The sequence below is a fragment of the Magnolia sinica genome, chromosome 18 (genome assembly GCF_029962835.1).
Source record: "Magnolia sinica isolate HGM2019 chromosome 18, MsV1, whole genome shotgun sequence".
Taxonomy (NCBI): domain Eukaryota; kingdom Viridiplantae; phylum Streptophyta; class Magnoliopsida; order Magnoliales; family Magnoliaceae; genus Magnolia; species Magnolia sinica.
The window spans coordinates 20,165,922-20,184,750 of NC_080590.1; the positions used below are offsets into that span (position 1 = coordinate 20,165,922).

Consider the following 18,829-nt stretch of genomic DNA (forward strand, 5'->3'; position numbering starts at 1 on the left):
TTTATCCTTGTAACGTGTGGCACTGATGATATATCGGCCTGCTTTTTAGAGATCGTATCTGTACACTAAGGATTGCCTGATGAGTAACTCTTATCTTACACACGTGTGCCTTAATTCCACGTGTGAGGCCAGTAGAAGGAATACACTAGCATTTCTCAATTAATAAGCTGACCATAAAACAATGGCCCACAACCATACTTCACTTCCTCTTCTCTACTTCGATCCACGCCCTCTCTCTCTCTCTCTCTCTCTCTCTCTCTCTCTCTCTCTCTCTCTCTCTCTCTCTCTCTCTCGATTGGAAGAAGGAGAGCTGCTAGAAGACCTCCTTATCATTTAGATCCAGATCCAAATTAGTTCAAGGTAAGCTCAATTCTTTTCATTTCACTCCTTCCGCTCCTTTTCTCTCGATCTCAGTTTCTCGATAAAGAACCCTAGTCTCCGCCCCTTTTCTCTCGATCTCTCCTTCCATTTTTCTAGCGATTTCTGATCTTTAATCGAGAGATTCATACCTAGAAAGCTCGTAGATGCGAAAATATATGTCTTCTGAACTCAAAATCTTCAATCGGCTAAAATAAAAGCAGATTCAGTTGCGGAAGCTCTTAGTTGTGAAGATCTGTGATTTTTGTAGCCTAGATCTTCGATCGATGATATATATAGAAGTTGTGTTTACCTTATCGAAAGTGATATCAATCGATCTATGCTTCTTTTTCTGCCTGATCGAGACATTTCAATTTTAGAATATCTGCGATTTCAGAGGTTCTAATCGTCGATTTTTTTAAGTGGGAGAGATCTCCTGCTTTTTGCTGTGTTCTTTTAGATCTAGGGATTTTACTTGAAAGAAAGCTTTTGCACGCATCAACGGCTTAGATATCCTCTTTCGAGGTCTAGATCTTTGATCTGATGCAATTGGAGTGATTGCAACTTCTGCCTTGAGCAATTTATATTCTCGTCCTGCATTTGAAGGTAATGTTGGAGGAGCCAAAGTTTTGGACTGGGGAGAAGGCTTAAGACAAGTTGAAGGTAACCAAATTTCAAGGAATTGTTTGCTTCTAAGTCCTTGCTATCTGCAATAATCTAGAAATATTTAAATTTCTGTGTTATTTTATTCCGCATGTTTACAATAAATGGTTGAGTTGTACTAGTTTTTTTGTGAATGGGTTTTCTTTTGTTATTTCCTCCTATAATTGTGCCTTTTCATTTTACAAAATGCTGCATCTAGCATTAAATCATGGTAAGTGAATGCAGCTCATCCGAGTTCTTCATCATCTCATGATTAGAGAAAATTGATATTAGTTGTCATGTAATCCATAAACCTTTAAAATGTAAAGATGGCTACTTAACTTATTTACTACTTAACATAAGAGTATACACCGATTTCCATGCAGGCCAGGTAGGTCACAATCTGCTTCCCATGCTAGATAAACAAGGGACATATACACTGATTTCCGTGCAGGCCAAGTAGGTCACAATCTGCTTCCCATGCTAGATGAATCTCAGCTTTTTGTTATCTTTTCTTACTGAGATTTGAGCTTCCCTATCTCTAGATTTGGTTTTCTCTACTATTTTTGGGAGATTTTGCTAAATCTGATAGATCGAAACGATCTAGGGTTAGGTTTTGGTGCTTGTAGTGGTTTGATTTTATGTTAGAGCTGTTTGTATATTTCAGGTTGGATTATGGTTATCAATTTTGTTCTATTGTCTTTTTACTGAAATGGAGTAGAGGAGATGTACTGTTTGGTTAGTATGGAAGGCGATCTAGCATATCAGTAGCTTTTCTGATGATGCAATGGAAAATTATAGATCTGTTTTCCTTTCAGATCTCATTGTTTGGAGTTTTGATTTTATTTATTTATTTTCTTTCTTTTTCATTTCAACCATCTCCACTGTATTGAAAGGTAAAGGAAAGGCCCTATTGAGGCACTCTGGCAAGTGTCTTTTGAAAATTTCGAAGAATGGGTACGTTTGATTCATGAGAAAAAACGTGGATACCCTTGGTAGAGTAGGACAATCCGGGTCAAAAACAACATGTACGGCACATCAAACTTTCCTATTATTTTATGATGTGAGTAAGATTCACAACACAATTATGAAGAGATCTTCTGCAAGGTCTCTTCTTATTCTAAAGATAAGTGGTGTGCTGTCAGGCCAATGGACCATTAGCATCAATACAGGATTGAATTGTCATACATGATCTAAAGAAGAATACATATTCATTCAGGATAGATAGGAAGAAGTTCAAACTTGAAACCTGAAATCAGAGGTGTGGCTCAACTAGAGGTTCCAGGCCTGATGTGACTTCAAACTTGAAACCTGAAATCAGATTTTAAGGTGTGTTTCTTTGATTCATCTATCCTATATCACTCAGCTTCCACTAATTGAGTGGGCCACCATGTGGAAAGGGGTTGGAATGTAGTAGTCATCCAATCATTCTTTTCAAGTTCTTATTTTTCAAAAACAAATGATTCCCTGCTCCTACTTTTTGCTAAACTGCAACTAAAGTTCTTGTCTTAATGATGGTTTCAAAAACAGGCGATGCCAAGAACAACCACCTAGTGACTTCTCTATTGCTCAGTTCCAATTTCTGGAGTGACTACTTGTCGTCCATGGGCACTGGTGCTATAAGAGGATTACGCAAATGGTAAGAACTTCAAAATCCCTTCTTTCTCTACTTTCACTCAACACAAAATTGTATATTTATATGGGTTGCATGGCTAATTTGTACTCATGGAAACTACATTGCATTCAGATCTGTTATTTCTTTTATAAGAATATTTTATTTTTGCAGCAATTTTATTCTGCAGTTTAAACTTAATACTGACTTTTTTGAGTTCTTTGCCAAACTCACCTTGTTCCTACATTGTTCTCATTTTTGTGAGGGTTTTTGTTCTTTATATTAGGAGTGATCAAAGGTAAACTTAATACCTAAACTTATATTCTCACTGCACTTTTTCACTTATGCTCCATAAATAATTGAGTCAACGATTTCGGTGGTCCAGATTGCATTATGAGTATGCCATGTTATATGCAATTTCTCACTCGTGTGCCATATTTCTAATCACCATCTATAGTACAAACTATTTTCTTTGAATTCAAATTACAAACATTTATAATAGATGTTTATGATAGATTATTCTCATTTCTAAAGTTAATGAAGTACACTTCTGTAATATCAATCCACTGCGACTGATATATTGAGTTTATAATCATCACAGTGGGAGGAGCTTCAAGGTGGGTTTGAGCAACTTTTAAAAAAAAAAAATTGTTTTCTCAAGGAAAGTGGGCTCCTGCCACCAATTCATTAACCACAGAAATTTACAGATCTTCGGGTGGGACCCAACAAAAAGAGACAGGCAACACCTATTGTAATGACCCGAAAAATTTCGTGCAAAGACCCGAGTACTACCTCAAATGTCTTAGAAGTTTTATTATGGGTTAATTTACGTTAAACTCGATTGCTTGTGAAATTAGCATCAATCACTTTAAATTTGATCTGCAGGACTCAAAACCTGTAGAATCATTAGCGCTATGTTACCCTGAAATCTAGGATTCAACGCTAAATCTAGTTGCTCTCTGAAGTACTTGGAATCTTTGGATCAGACCTGGACCGCGCGTCAAAAGTCCGATAGCGATGATCTTAGACATTTATGGTCACCTTGTTGGGCTTGACCATCACCTCAAAAATCAAGTCCAGATGATGTCCTGGGTCGATTTATTTGAGTCCAGAGTGAAGAGTGTGAGAACGGTGAGAAATTAAATATGATTTTAGGAAATCTGAGTCATGTCGCTTGCGCGACGATTTTAAGCTTTCTGACAGTTGGATTCTGACCCAATTTCATCCTCGGATCAGGAAAGATGGCCCAGGCATGTCATAGTGCTTGTGGACCTGATCGAGTTTTGATGACCGTTGAATTGAGATTGGTCCGCCACGACTGATCTGTAAATTCGATCGGTACAAAAACTCAGTCTGACCTAGATCCATAGTCAGTGAGCTTAAGTCTGACCGCACGTGGAAAAAGGACCACCGGAAGCGCTCCGTTGGATTGAAAGAGACCTGTTTTGGTTATAACCTAAGTATACCTTCGCCCTGGGGCTATTTTCATCAATGTTAGGCCTATATAAAACCCTTAAAACCCTCACTCTCTATTCCGTATGAATTTCCTAAACCCTAGCTAAGAGAGAGAGAAGAAAAGAGAGAGAAAGTGAGAGAGAAGTTGGTGAATCATCTTGAGATTCTTCCTTATTACCCTGCATCCTTAAACCATCACTTCTGAATCGTTATTCCGGCGATTCTAAGTTTATTCTTGGGTAAGTCAATCAAACCCTAACCTGTTTTAGAGCTTAGAATAGTCTATATGTTGATGTAGCTCATTTATATTCATGCCTTAGGTTATCTAGTCGCCGTTGACGAAGACTTATCGTCTGAATCAGATCGGTGTGCTCTTTCTAGTTTAATGTGCGGACTATATTCGTATAGGTTATGGTTTTCAAGGCTTTCAATGTTGGTTAATGATTTATTATTGTTATGGATGTAATTTCATATGCCAAATGCGATGTTTATATTACGTTCCTGATATATATGAGTTATGTTGAGATTTGTGTATTCTATGTATATGTAAAAAGTACCGTATACGTATGAAATACAAACATGTGTTTGCCATGATTAATTGTCATGTACTTGTGCTAGTTGTATGTGTGTCAACTCCTTAACAAAAAGAATTGTCTAAATGTGTGTATCACCAACATACGTCATGTATGTTGGAATATGTAGTCTAAGTGTTTATAGAAATGTCTGAATGATCTAATGTATAATATATTATCCTATTTACGGGCGTTGAGAAGAGATCCTCAACTCTCCTATTGGTGAGTATGATTTTCTATATTCAATTTTTCAATCTTTGTTATTTAAGTTCAAGCACTACTTATGTTGAAATCCATGTTAAGTTGATATTCTTCAAATGCTCACATACTGTATGATTTGAATAGTTGTTCCATTACTGTTCTAAATTGTTAATATGAATAGTTGTTGTAAGTGAATGTGTTTGGGACTATGGAATAGTCTAAGAAATCGGTAACAGACCTTGAGTTCGTGGCCGAGGTTGTTTCCACCACGTAGGATGTGTTTGACGAACCCGAGTCGTATTAGGGTTGTCGGCAGTGGTTTGGCCACACGGAGTGTTTGCGCACTCTATGTCGTTTAACTCAACGTGCGCTCATGCTAATCGAGTTCGTCAAGTAACCCGATTGTCCCGATGTATGTTCACCATGTATGGACGCTATTGTTTGAATCTAGGGTACTAAACTTACCGATGCAATCCCATTAACCATTGTACCTTGATCCGCTAAGACTCATGAGCTGGGCATGGTGGTATGGGACACCGTAGTCGAGCTGTCGGCCTACGCTGGGGTGACGAGCCTCCTCGTAGTGACCAGTGAGCACACCAGACTCGTGAGCCGATTATGGTGGTATGAGACACTATATTCGCGCTGTCGGCCTACATTGATTGGTGACGAGCCCTTTGTAGTGACCTCAAGCATACCTTGATACTGCATTAAGGAAATGAGCCTTAGAGTAGTACCTAAGGTATGATAGGCATGCATTGATTGGTGACAAGCCCTTTGCAGCGACCTAAAACCATATGATCGTATGAGATTGTCTAAGACTGACGACCCTAGAATGGATCACTATTTGAGAATTGATATGAGAAAGGTACCTTAGCTTCCCAATCCTGCTGTATGAAAAGGACTAATAACAACTTGGTAATCATATTCATGCATCGCATTGCATGTGCGTAGGAGTCGTTGGTACTGCGGGAGGTTGTCATGCGTACCGTAAGATGAAGACACTGAGGGAGTGCAGTCGAGGGCATGCATCATTTCTTCATACATCCTTGCATTAACAAGAGTATTTAGGACGTGTTGATTGTATTGCCTTATCATTACTGCTTGATTAATTTGATATCATGTTAACTTTTACTGTATAGTTCCACTGAGTTGATCACTCACTCCCACATTCTGGGACGGTATTTCAACACCAACCAAACTCTATCTTAGATGCAGATGATGACGCGACCCCTGAGGCAGAGCATAAGTATGAGGATGATGAGGACGCGTTTTCTTTTATGCAGTTCTCAAGCGGGTTCATGTGAGTCGTGTCCTGATCGACGGGGATTCTGAGTTTTCTTTTGGAATAAAAAATTTCATTTTGATATTTGTATTTTGAAGATAAACACTTGTAATTATGACCTGGCAGAGCATACATATCTCAGGGACTTGCACATGTACACATATATTTCTTTAAGTCTTCCACTTGTGACTTTCACTTATCCCTGGATTATGTTTGCAGTTTGGCTTAATCTATTCCATGTTTTATGCACTCATACAGACAACATACATCCATCATTACATATGTTGCATAAGTGATGTTTTGGAACTTGGGAGCTGAGTTATGCTCGACCCCCGAATTTCAGGGCGTTACAAGTTGGTATCAGAGCATGATTTGGATTAAACCGGACCTGGGTTATGGTCACACATCGCACGCTGTAGCCACCTTAGTGTAGGAGGGTGCGAGTTTATTTTAGAATCTGTGTAGTTTTCCTATTGCTCTTATCAGCGAAAGTTTACTGAAAACGATCGTCAAGATCGAGTTTGTGCACACTCCTGATCACACACAGCGACCCTAAATCTCTTTTAAACCGTCCATTGATGAGTTTAGATGGTGTATCATCCCATCCCAGCCATTAAAATATCTTTAAACCTGCATTTGTATCAAATTCTATTCATAGTGGCCCGATATGCGTCGAATCGGACTAAGGGTCCAATCAGGGCTATTCCAGGGGGACCCACATCATTTTGGAGCTTAGGGGCCAGGAGGACCTCGCCCAAACGGTGATTCATTGTCGAAAGGTCCAGAGACCGGCGATGACCTGGCCGGTTCGACGAGCCCTCGCCACCCAGCGGGCCAAGCCAGGCGGGCCGGCTCGGGCCGACGCATATAGGGTCTAGTGTGGCCCACTTATCCAAGGTTGCTCGATTTTAACCCTTTCTAAAACCTTTTTCCTTCACAAACTCACCCTCTAAGCTTTCCTTTTCTTGAAATCCCTCTCAAAACTCCACAAAAATTCTCTCCAAACCCTTTTTTCTTTCATTTTCATGCATCCCCCTCCTACCCATCTCAAAACCCACCTTCATTGCTGTTTTCCCTCTCTTTCCTTTTCATTTGAGTAGTCAAATCCTTTCTTTGGGTCTCAAATTTGTGGAAGCCTCACCATTCTTCCCATTTCACTCTTTTCTCTCATTTTTCATGGCCCCATTCGAGCTTATTACGGCCATATTTTCCATCTCCTCCATTCTCTCTTTGATGGGGAAGAAGAGAGCGCCCGTTGATGAAGCCGGGCCTAGCTGCCCAACCCGTGCACGGAAGCCGAGAGGTGCCACCGCGAGCACGACCGCCACTCGAGAGTTTCAGACAAAGAGGGACCTCGATCCTCAAGCTCCCGTTGGAAGAACCTTATTAGTAGAACTATCTCATGGAGTTTATGAAGGCCGTAGGGTCCTTTTTGAAGCTCATGTAGATCCACGGCTATTTGGTGAATTTCTCTTGTTAGAGCGCTTGGAAGGGGCCGATTGGTGTCCCCTGTTTGAGGGCGAGTACTGTGCCAATGTGGGTATTGTCTGAGCTTTTTATGCCCTCATTCGAGATCCCTCGCTGGAGCCTTTGTAGTTCAAGATCCCTTGCGGAAGAGATCGGGAGGCCACGATCAACGACGCTTTGATATCCCGACTCCTAAACGTGCCGCTTAGTGAGGTGTATGCTAGTGAGAAGAATCTGAGTAATGCGTGTGAGAGGGATCACCGCACGCGGTTCCTGTATGGTCGTCTGGTCGAATGGCAGCCTAACAAAAGCCTTTTAGCTACCAACATGACGGATGACTTCCGCTTGCTTCACCATATGTGCACATTCAATGTTTATCCAAGGTGGAGCAACCACAGTGAGTGTACACGCCTGATGGTAGATTTCCTGTATCAGGTGGAGTAAGGAGAGAAGCTTTGTGTGTCAACGTACATCTTGCGTCAGATTGTCCTTATCGCTCGTTCGAATAGGAGGATCGAATCGCTCCCATTTGGCCAACTCATTTGTAAGCTTGCACATGAGTTTGGCTACAGGCTTAGGGTGGAAAAGCCGGTACCTGTTCGTTACATTAATGAGACGACCCTTAATCAGATGGACAATGGGCCTCGTTGACGACAAGCCTCACTTAAAGAAAGTGAGGATGAGACTGAGAGCGATGAGGAAGAGAGTTATGGCGAAGATGCGAGCAGAGATTGATTGTGAAGCTAGGCTGGTGACAGTCCACGGACCTGAGGGTGAGACATTTACTTTCCCTGTTCAGGTCAGTTACCCTTTCCGTTTTGGTTATTATACTTCTCTGTTGGAGAGTATTGCTGGTTCGGCGTTTGAAAGCACGCCTGTAGTTCAGAATTTTGAAGATGTGTTCGAGTCGATTCCTGGATTACCCCCTCAACGCGAGATTGATTTTACTATCGATCTCATGCCTGGTGCGGCACCTATTTCTTTGCCCACCTATCACATGCCTCCGAGTGAAATGGAGGAATTGAGGAAGCAGATAGATAGCTTGTTGAATTTGGGTTTTATTCGACCTAGTGTGTCTCCTTGGGGAGCACCTGTTCTGTTTGTCAAGAAGAAGGATGGTTCCTTACGATTATGTATTGATTATCGTAGGTTGAATCAGGTGACTATGAAGAATAAGTATCCTTTGCCCAGGATCGATGATCTATTTGATCAGTTGAATAGGGCATGGTACTTTTCGAAGGTTGATCTGCAGTCAGGGTATCATCAGTTGCACGTCATGAATGAGGACGTGCAAAAGACCGCTTTCCGGACTAGCTTCGACCATTATGAGTTCCTTGTGATGTCGTTCGGTCTTACGAACGCACCGGTCGTGTTCATGAATCTGATGAATAGGGTGTTTCCACCATTTTTGTTCCGATTCGTCATTGTCTTTATCGATGACATTTTGATATACTCTGCAAGTCAGGAAGAGCATGGGAATCACTTAAGAGCGGTTTTGGATACTCTCAGGAAGAATCAGCTTTTTACGTAGTTCAAGAAATGCGATTTCTGGCAAGAGAAAGTCAAGTTCCTAGGACATGTGGTGTCCAAGGAAGGGATAGCGATGAACGTTGCCAAGGTGATCGGTTCAAGGTGACCGCAGTTCAGGATCGGGAGCAGCCCGGTTCGGTTATAGACGTTTCATTCAAGACTTCTCGAAGATAGCCAGACCGTTGTCTCAGTTGACACGGAAAGACTTGAAGTTTGCTTGGAATGAAAAGGCGGAGATATCTTTTCAGGAGCTGAAGGACAAGTTGACGTCCGCCCCTGTGCTAGTATTGCCAAAGCAAGGAGTTAAGTATACGATATATACTGACGCCTCTCGCGTTGGTCTGGGTTGTGTCCTTATGTAGAAGGACAGGGTGATTGCATATGCCTCGAGACAGTTGAGAAAGCATGAAGAGAATTACCCTACACACGACCTAGAATTGGCAGCTATCATTTTCGCATTAAAGCTCTGGACACATTACCTCTATGGAGAGGAGTTCGAGCTCTTTTGCGGCCACAAGAGTTTTGGCGGTGCTGTGAACTCCACGTTGATGCATATATTCAAACCATCCATCCTTTTGGCGCGTGTGGGGCCCACCCACACGTGCAGCACGTGTGGGATGGACCCACCTCGCATATTTGTATTTTTGTCGTCCGTCCATATCTAGACGATGGACACTGGATGCATTCCCAATTCATCTATGTTATATTATAAGTTAATATTATAATATAGTATAATATATATAATAATATTTTAATATGGTGGTCTCACATGGGACCCACCTTTATTGCACGTGCATGTGCTGTGTCTAGCCGTCCAACAAGGACGATGATACCCACCTGTGATGTATTTGTTTTATATTCTACACCGTCCATTAGGGATGGTGCGACCCGCTGACGTGTGGGTTTTGATCCACATCGTCCATCCATAATTTAAGCAGATTCAAATCTTTGGTGGGCCACGCATGTGGACCCACCCATGAGGTATATGTTGTATTCGTCCATCTATGGCCCGCCATGATATAGGTTTCATCCATATCGTCCCTCAGTGGGCCCCATGATGTCAGCAGTACTATGGGGTCTGCTGATGTATGTGTTACATTCAAGCCATCCATCCAATTGACAAGCTCATCTTAAGGTCTGAGACTAAAATGAGGCGGATCTATCAGGTGGACCACACTGCAGAAAATAGTGGAGAGATGAACATCTGCCATTGAAATCCTTTTAGGACTACAGTAGTTTTAGATCAAAATGATATTTGTTTTCCTCTATATCCAGGTCTTTGTGACCTTATGCCCAGACTGGATGGAAAATAAATGCCATAGTAGGCCCATTGGAATTTAACCGTGAGAATCATTATCACCACTGCTATTTGTGGTATGGTCCACATGATCTTTTGATCTGATTCATTGGTAGGATAATGCACTAAAATGATCTCTATAGTTGGATGAATGGTGTAGCCTAAGTAGTGCGGCCCATCTGATGTATTAGAGGCCCTTAGGTCAAAGCCCAACAGGATGTACATAAGGCCCATTGCAATGTGTGATTCATGGCAGGCCGTGCCTTGGGAGTAATGTTAGTTTGATGTCTACATTGTAAGGATAATGTTGGTTAAATGTCCACATTACGACTCTCCTTAGGGCCCATTGATAGGCTCATACTTATAGTGTGTAGGCCGTCTAGGCCCATCTTCGTTATGATTAGAGCCCATCACCACATAACATGTTTAGTATAGATCCATGATTCATGATCATACGCATCATTTGTATACCTGATGTGAGTAGTGACTGATCATAACACATGCCTTCGGGTAGATTGTTTATAGACTCCCTGATAGGCGGAGTTGCCCTACATGAGCGCTCGGTACGCGCAGGATTGTTACATGTCTGATAGTATGATTCATGCACTTGCATTGTGTGATTATTGTATGCCCTAGTGACATCAAGGCCATAGCCTCCACAGATACATCATGGGTGGCTGGATTGGATACCGAAAATATTGTTATTAAGCATCGGGGCGCCATAGATGTCCCTAGGTGAAAATCTCTAAACCCGATGGTACTAGAGAATGACTCCAATGTCAAGACCGAGTGGATATATGAGCACTCAAGGGCCGAATACCAGGAGGCTGCGTCTCCCACTGTGTCGTGGTCAGTTGAAAAGGGGTGTGGCCTTACTCGTCCGAGAGTAGGGGGCAATACTAGGCTGAGTTTGACCAGCTCATGAATGGGTCCGCTATCGACGTGCTAGATAGGTATTGGTAGACTATTGGCTAGGCGGATAGTAAGGTTTCTTACGCTCACTTGGACTGTGCGGCTAGGAGAGCGGCAGTGCCATTTGAAGTGTACTGAACCCCGGTGATTATCCAGAATGAGAACTGTACTGATATATGATAAGGATTGGCATGCTTGAGTTGCATCTCGCATCGCATGGCCGTGTTATGGCCGATAGCATTCATATCTTGTACCGCATAGCCTTGGTACGAATGATTGCATTCATGTATTCATCACCATGATTCCGCATTACTCTAACCTTGCATTCTAAGCACGCTTATGTTACGCACACACTTACACCACCCTCTAAGCTTTCTATAAGCTTATACATGATCGATGCGTGCAGGTGACGCCAGGACCCAGCCGTAGCCTCGTCAGAGTTGGGGCGTGCAGTTGAGCTTTTGGAGTTTCTGTTATTATTATCATCTTGTATTTTCCTTTTATACGCATTGTACTCAAAAGTTTTTTATCATAGTGAATTTTGTGATGGTGTTCTTGTGGTTATTGTTCGTGGGTTATGCTTATGGTTATGCTCATTATGAATCAAATTGATATTAAAATCCTCCTTGTAGGATCCCAGGGTCGGAATCTGGCGTATGGACGCTATGAGCTGAGAATGGGGCACTACGGAGGCTGTCGGCACCGAATTTGGCGATTGGGATTCCTGTGATTCCGATTTCTGAGTTTGGGGTGTGACACTGAGTCATGAAAGAATCGAGTGTTTCTGTCTCCTTCAGATAGCCAGGCATTCTTCGATTTTTGTTTTCAAAAGATCTCCTCTTGGAGATAGGCTTTTTTTAGCTTAGTCTGAGCTTGGAGTAAAGCATGGAAGTTTGAATCAGACTGTGAAGAAAGATGGTTAGCTTCAGCCCTTATAACCTCGTCTTCTGCCATTTGAATATTCCTGGTCATGTCTCCAAAAACCTCTTTGTTCCAGATTCTTAATTTCATCTTCAGATTTTTCAACTTGAGGAAGAATCGGAACATAGGAGAAGCTTCAAAATTGATGTCCCAGTTGGCTTTGATGAACCTCATGAAGTCATCGTGGTGCGTCCATATTCTCTGAAATCTGAATCGACGAGGGAATTTCTCAGAATCCTTTTGAAAGGATAGTAGGATAGGGGAATAATCTGAGAGGTATCTGGTAAGGTGGTCGACCTTAAAGGCGGGGAGGGTTCTCATCCAATCAATATTTATTAGCATCCTATCCAGTCTAGCCCATCTACAACTATTGCCAACCCTATTGTTACACCACGTATATATGGAGCCTAAATATCCTGTATCCAAGAGGCCAGTGTCAGTGATCATGTCCTGGAAGTCTGTCATAGCAGCTGAAACCTGCTGATACCGCCCAAACGCTCGCCGGGACAAGTTGTGGCATTAAAGTCACCACAGACCAACCAAGGACCCATAATGATGCCATTAATCGTCCTCATTTCTTCCCATAGGTTCTTTCTTTCCTCCATGCAGCAACTGGCATACACCGCAATAATGTAGACAAGTTGGGGAAAAGAATCAGTAGCAATGCTGAAAGTAACGGTCTGAGTTGAAGCTCTGACCGTGTGGAGCTGAAGGTGGTTTTTAGCCAGAATCCATATTTTGTCATTCACTATGTCTTCCGCTATTTGATGTTGAAAACCCAATTTCACAGCCAGAGGCAGACGCTTCGAAGCCCTGATCATTGGTTCCTAGATGATTAGGAGCTCAATAGAATGCTTTCGGATCAAACGCTTCAGGTGACGGGTAGTTTGAGCATTGCCTACCCCTCTCGCATGCCATGAAAGGATGCTAGACATCCGATACACATCCTGTCTGCTCAGCCCTTTGCTGCAGGCTTTTAAGCCTTTGACTCTTCCTGTTGATTAGGTGTTGTTTCTGACGATGTTTTCTTCTGATTTTGAGCTCTTGGCTATCAGTCCCTTCCTCAAGGGAGGAATAGTTAAGACCCTTTGAGCTTGTTTCCCCTTAAAGTTCCACCCAAAGCGTCAGGTGTGCATTTTGGTTCATAGGAACAGACCTATCAAACACCTGAGTATCCTGATAGTTTGTATCTATGGCCTCTGAATTGGGATGGTGGCCTCTCTCATCTTTATCCTCTGTCGTATCTTCATTGAGGGAATGGTAGCCTCTGCCTTGAGAAGATGGTTGAGAGAAGAGAAGGTTTCCTATGTTGTAATTTGCATTGGGCTGACCCTGGGCTTGCACCGGATTGGCCATTGTTTTAATGGTACTATCCTTGAATAGATCTTTCAAGCCTGATAACCATCGGTCCCAATCAACCACCACCACAGGGACTGGGTTACGGCATTCAGTGGGAGGGAGGATCTGAGACAGGGGAGTGATGTTCTGGAAACATGTTTGGTGGACAGGTTGAGGGTCCCTGTGGCACTGAAGCTGGGTTAGAGTAGCTATTTGAGGGGTTTCTAGGACAGTTCTACCAAGGAGAGAAGCAGACGTTGACTGAGGTTGCTCGTGTCTAAATGAAGTAGCTGGATGATGAGGCAAGTCCAGGGTCTAATGGTCTCTCAGTCCAGAAGGATCGTCGAGGTGGAGATTGTGCAGGTCAAGGGTATTTGAGGGCAGGGTAATCTAATCGAGCAGAACAAGCTGCGGCATCTATGAGGCCTTTTGTTGAACGGGTTGGTTGATTAAAGTGTGATCCTGGATTGAATCATTCCTTTCCGTTTGAATGGGATCAATAGCTGTCTCCTCCTCACCTAATTATTTAGCAAATGATCTACCCACCCATTGCTTCGTACTCTCCTTGTTTAAAGAGGTTGGGGTCTCATTACTGAGACTTTTACCTCCTGTGAAATCGCTGAGTTCAAAGAATGTTCTAATCTGGAACGATCTTCCTTCCACCAGCAAGTTAAATGTCATGGGTGTTGCGGAACTTAGAGTCGGGAGAATTTTCACCCTGGCGTACCAACGATTTGGCCCGTTGAGGGACCTCGAATCTATCTCCAACACCGAGCCCAATCGATCAGCTATCTGCTCGATGGTATGCTCACTCCACGCATGGATGGGAATTCCTTCTATCCGGATCCAATTTCCTTTTCCCAGCATCGACATTGCCAGACTCCATGATCTGGCGTTCTCGAGGGACATTTTCTGTTGGATAATCTTATCCCTTAAGAAAGCAACGGCTGCTTCCCTGAAGGAAAACTTAAGAATATAAGTTGATTTAGAGATTCTTAGAACTTCTACCTAGTTGTATTGATAATTTGATGATTTGATGACTTCATAAATGTTGTTTAAAGCGTCCTTTGATCCTGCTATTTCACCGACCACCGCATAGATGAGGTTCGCCCTGCCTTGGTCAGAAACCCACTTTGGAACGATAATGGAAGAAGAGGAGGCTGGTGGGGTGGGGGGAGCAAAGCTTCCGCATATGATCTGGGAGGGGATCGGATGAGAGGTGGGTGGATCTGGGAGTCCTGAGGTTGGGGCTTTTTTTGTGGTAGGGGTTGGGGGTTTCGGTCAGCTGGGGTCGGGTTGAGCTTATCCATAGGGGCCTAGTTTTTTGGTTTGGGGTAAGAATTTGGGGGTAATCTCTGGTAAGCATCATTTATCATCATGTGACGTCTGCCTAAGAATCGCACATTGAGGTTTTCTTTTACCACTTTAGCCTCTTCTTTTCACTGGAATCGAACAAACCCAAAGCCCCTAGCTCTACCGAAGGGGCCAGAGGAGGGAATATAGACATCCGAGATGTCCCTGAATTGCTCAAATCTTCTGCACAGATCCTCCTCAGTAGTGCTGAAAGCTAAGTTGCCGATGAATAGGCTGCATTCCTCCTCTCTTCTTCGCCTATTTCTGACTGTCTTCCGCTCATTGTCTCTAGGACGAGTCTGTGTTCTGCTCCAGCTGTTTGTAGTCATCGTTGGAGTTTTGCAATGTGCGCCATCCAAATTACCCGGATTTTGAGAAAGGAATGGAAATCCCCCAGATGTCGCCGCGGCGATGTCCCCAGTTGTCGCCGCTGCAAATCGCCCCGTTGAAAACCCTAGGTCGCCGCCGCTGCAAATCGCCCTGCACGATGCCGCTGGAAATTGCCCTGCTGAAAACCCTAGGTCACCGCCGCTGCAAATGACTTTTGAGCAACTGGATTTGCAGCATGTGTTCATATTTGGCAGGTGATTCATCTAGCACTGAATGTTTTAGCTAATCTTGTTTGCCCTCCTCCTTCGATCAGCAACAAACCTTCTTTGCTTGCACAAGGTCAGCAATCTGTATCAGTTTAGACCTTAAATGGTCACGCTACAGATAACAGAGAAAGGAATGCTGACAGAAATATTTTAGATCGAAATGCTTCCTTGCCCACTCAGAATGAGTCAAGGGAGCGAAATGGGGAACCTAGTGGAGTGAAACGGGGCAGTTCAGTGGTGCCTGCTTAGGCAATAGTTCACAGACTATTGTGCCTACTATTGTTCCTGTAGTAGTTGGAGATCGGAGGATATCTTTAGGTCCTGGAGCAGGTTGTGCCGGCCTTGCTGCATAGCTAGAACTAGGATATCGCCAAGCAAGGGATGCCGTGTGTGCCAACAATGGTATAAAGGTTCTTTTGCATCTTCTCCATCCTAGGATATTTAAACCTCCAGCTTCTCTCGACTGCTTACGCGCTCTAGCATGCCGAGTCCTGATTGGTTTAGCCAAAGACAATACAATTGCACACATATTAACAAAGCTTCAGGTGAGCAACCATTGTATCTTTTGATGATCTTAGTTAATGCAGCTTACTCAATCATGAATTAAAGTTTTTGTGTAGAGTTTTTCTAACAGTATATTGCTGTGTTTGCATTGTCTACTTTGTGTAGTGTGACTTGCATCTTAATATATGGGCCACGTATAATCAGAATCCTTCCTATCCTCAGTGCAAGCATCTGTTTCAGTTTCTCAGTGTTCATCGATCACCAGATGAAAGGTATATGATGGCCCTGTTTGTAAATATCTTTCAATATTTACCAACTCCTAAACTCGATACTAATAAAAAACCCCTGTTGATTGAGAAGGTGCTCCTTTCTATTTCTTGTTATGACTAATACATCAATTTGCAGGTTAAACCGAATGCAATGGTTAAGGACACAGCTTTCTTAGGGGCATCACTCTCTGATCATCTCAAACCTGACTTCAATCCTCTTATCATGAAGAGCAAGGTAAGTGGTTGGTCATTCATTAGTTAGCTAGCGACTGTTGGATATGGAAATTCGATTCAAATTGCAATAATTAAGAAACCCCAAACTGAAACTAATACAAAATTGGATTAGTCCCATCTTGTAGGTAAGTGGTTGGTCAATCATTTGTTGTCTTGCTCAGGCCTTGACAAATAAATGGGCTAGGTTGGGCAAATACTTAGCAACATTTGTTCAATTTTTTTATTTTATCTTTATTTCTTTCTTTCCTTCTTTCTTTCTTTCTTTTTTTTATTGCTATTGTAGTGGGTGCTAGAGTCAACATTTAGAAGTGGACAACTAAATCCTGTTGGGGGAATGGTAACTGTGTTTTTAAACTTAACGCTGCTTTCCCAAAAGATTCTTTTTGATGCTGCTTCCTTCATTTACTTTTAAGTTTGTTTCATATGCCATGGTTCTTGTATGTAGAACTGTTCTAATTTGAAGTTTTAACTGCTCATGCAGTTATTTTTTTTAGAATTTACTTTGAAAACATTACACATTCTCATGTAATATCTCCACTGTATTAAATGATTCACCTCAGGAGACCATTTCAAAGGAAAGAGACCTGCTTGTTTGCTGCATTTGCCATCGCAAACACGGTGTCTGCATAAAGGTTTGGCTTGCTTAATCATTTGTTTTCTTCTTTAAAATTATGTAGGTTTGACTCCAAAAATGAGAGGTAGACTTTATGTTGTTTGCTTTGCTTCACCCTACCCTCAACTGTCTTGCAGTGTAATCATGATGACTGTCAAACTGCATTTCATCCTACTTGTGCTAAACGTGTTGGCCAGCACATGGATGTGAAGACTAGTGGAGGCAAGTTTTTTCAACACAAAGCTTATTGTGAAAAGCATAGCTTGGATTCGAAAAAGAAGGTCATATCAATTGCTTTTGAAGAATGAATATCTTATGATGCATTGTCTTTCATAGGATAAAAGTCTTATGTTACAATGCATAAGTTTATTTCCCCTACCTCATCTTGGTTTTTATTTCCCCTGATGAGGTCCGCCGCATTAAGCAAATCCGGGTCAGTGAGAATGTACTATAATCCACATCTTGTCTGTTTTCTCATTCATTATCGGATTCTCCTTTTGGGTTTCCTTTCCAGCGCTTCCAACTCTCAATTCTACTCTCTTTCCTTTCCCTACACACATCCATCTGCATTTCATTTCTTGTTTGAGAGTTTCATTTCATGTCTTGCAGCCAACAGGCCAGAGCTACCTGTTGAGGTTGCAGGGCCTACTACGCACAATTCAAATGGAGAATGCTAGTGGAGGCAATAATGATGTTGGCCTGGAAGTAGCAGAAGATGGTCGGGCAGTGTTACCTCAATGTTCGCCAAGCACGACGGCACCCATGATGACGGGAGCGACCATGACTTTGTATTATTTGTGGAACCTAATGTTGTGTAACAGTTTGATTGAATTAAACTTTAAATAGACTGTTGTTAACTGTTTTGTTGGTATTGTGGCTTTCATGATTGATTGTTTCATGAGTGGATTGAATGAATGGATTAGTAGTTTAAATAAATATTTTTAAAAAAAAAAAACATTTTTAGCCTCAATTTGTATCTGAGGTTTGAATTTAGCCTCGGTTGTTAATAACCAAGGCTGAAATTCCCGTGGCTAAAGGCTTTAGCCTCGGTTGTTGAGAACCGAGGTTAAAAATAGATTTAGCTTCGGTTGAAGGCAATTGAGGCTAAAATTTAGATTTACTCTCAGTTGAAAATAATGGAGGCTAAAATGTTGATTTAGCCTCATTTCGAGAAAATTGAAGCTAAAAAGGTTTTTAGCCTCACTTGTAGAACCGAGGCTATAAAAGTCATTTTAACCTCGGTTGCTAAAACTGAGGCTAAAGCCTTTAGCCACAGGGTTTCAACCTCGGCTTGGATAATTGAGGCAAAACTGAGGCTAAAGGCTTTAGCCTCAGTTTTTTACCTTTTTAGCCACAGTTTTGAACCAAGGCTAAAAAACCCCTTTTCTTGTAGTGCTTATTAGAACATTCTGGACATGATTACAATCAATTTCTAAATCAGGCAGGAATCTAAAATTTTAAAAATAAGAAAATAGGACAAAAATCAAAATTACTAAAATTAGTATTTTTTTCCTTAAAATCCCCATTTTAAATGGGAAGCTTGTATATTCTCACAAAACAAATAGACACAATCTACTATGGAGGTCAATTGACCGTAAATGGCCCACCACAAAGATCAAGAGGTTGTACATCCTGTAACAATGCCCGGATCAAAAGTTATGGCCAATTTAC

General features: G+C 42.1%; 1 protein-coding gene across 5 annotated transcripts; it reads left to right on the forward strand.

The window, feature by feature from the left end:
- The first annotated feature begins 226 nt into the window (after positions 1-226).
- LOC131233484 (histone-lysine N-methyltransferase TRX1-like) lies at positions 227-18,073 on the forward strand. 5 transcript variants are annotated; one of them, XM_058230200.1, is made up of 8 exons: positions 227-360; positions 781-1,020; positions 16,247-16,314; positions 16,448-16,546; positions 16,829-16,882; positions 17,106-17,177; positions 17,296-17,439; positions 17,768-18,073. In XM_058230200.1, exons 4-8 carry the CDS (start codon positions 16,463-16,465, stop codon positions 18,002-18,004), a joined length of 591 nt encoding a protein of 196 aa, XP_058086183.1. In that variant the 5' UTR covers positions 227-360; positions 781-1,020; positions 16,247-16,314; positions 16,448-16,462; the 3' UTR covers positions 18,005-18,073. The 5 variants fall into 5 exon arrangements, 3 of the variants coding, with proteins under 3 accessions (XP_058086183.1, XP_058086185.1, XP_058086186.1); XM_058230202.1 differs by having other exon boundaries at positions 239-360; positions 789-1,020; XR_009165263.1 differs by lacking the exons at positions 227-360; positions 781-1,020; positions 16,829-16,882 and adding exons at positions 16,069-16,083; positions 16,658-16,729 and having other exon boundaries at positions 16,208-16,314.
- The last annotated feature ends 756 nt before the right edge of the window (positions 18,074-18,829 follow it).

Bases quoted from the DNA above. Each gene is read 5' to 3' on its own strand.
- LOC131233484 (XM_058230200.1), top strand. From the start codon at position 16,463: ATGGTTAAGGACACAGCTTTCTTAGGGGCATCACTCTCTGATCATCTC. The intron at 16,547-16,828 runs GTAAGTGGTTGG...TTGCTATTGTAG, and splicing joins CTCTTATCATGAAGAGCAAG to TGGGTGCTAGAGTCAACATT. The intron at 17,440-17,767 runs GTCATATCAATT...CATGTCTTGCAG, and splicing joins GCTTGGATTCGAAAAAGAAG to CCAACAGGCCAGAGCTACCT.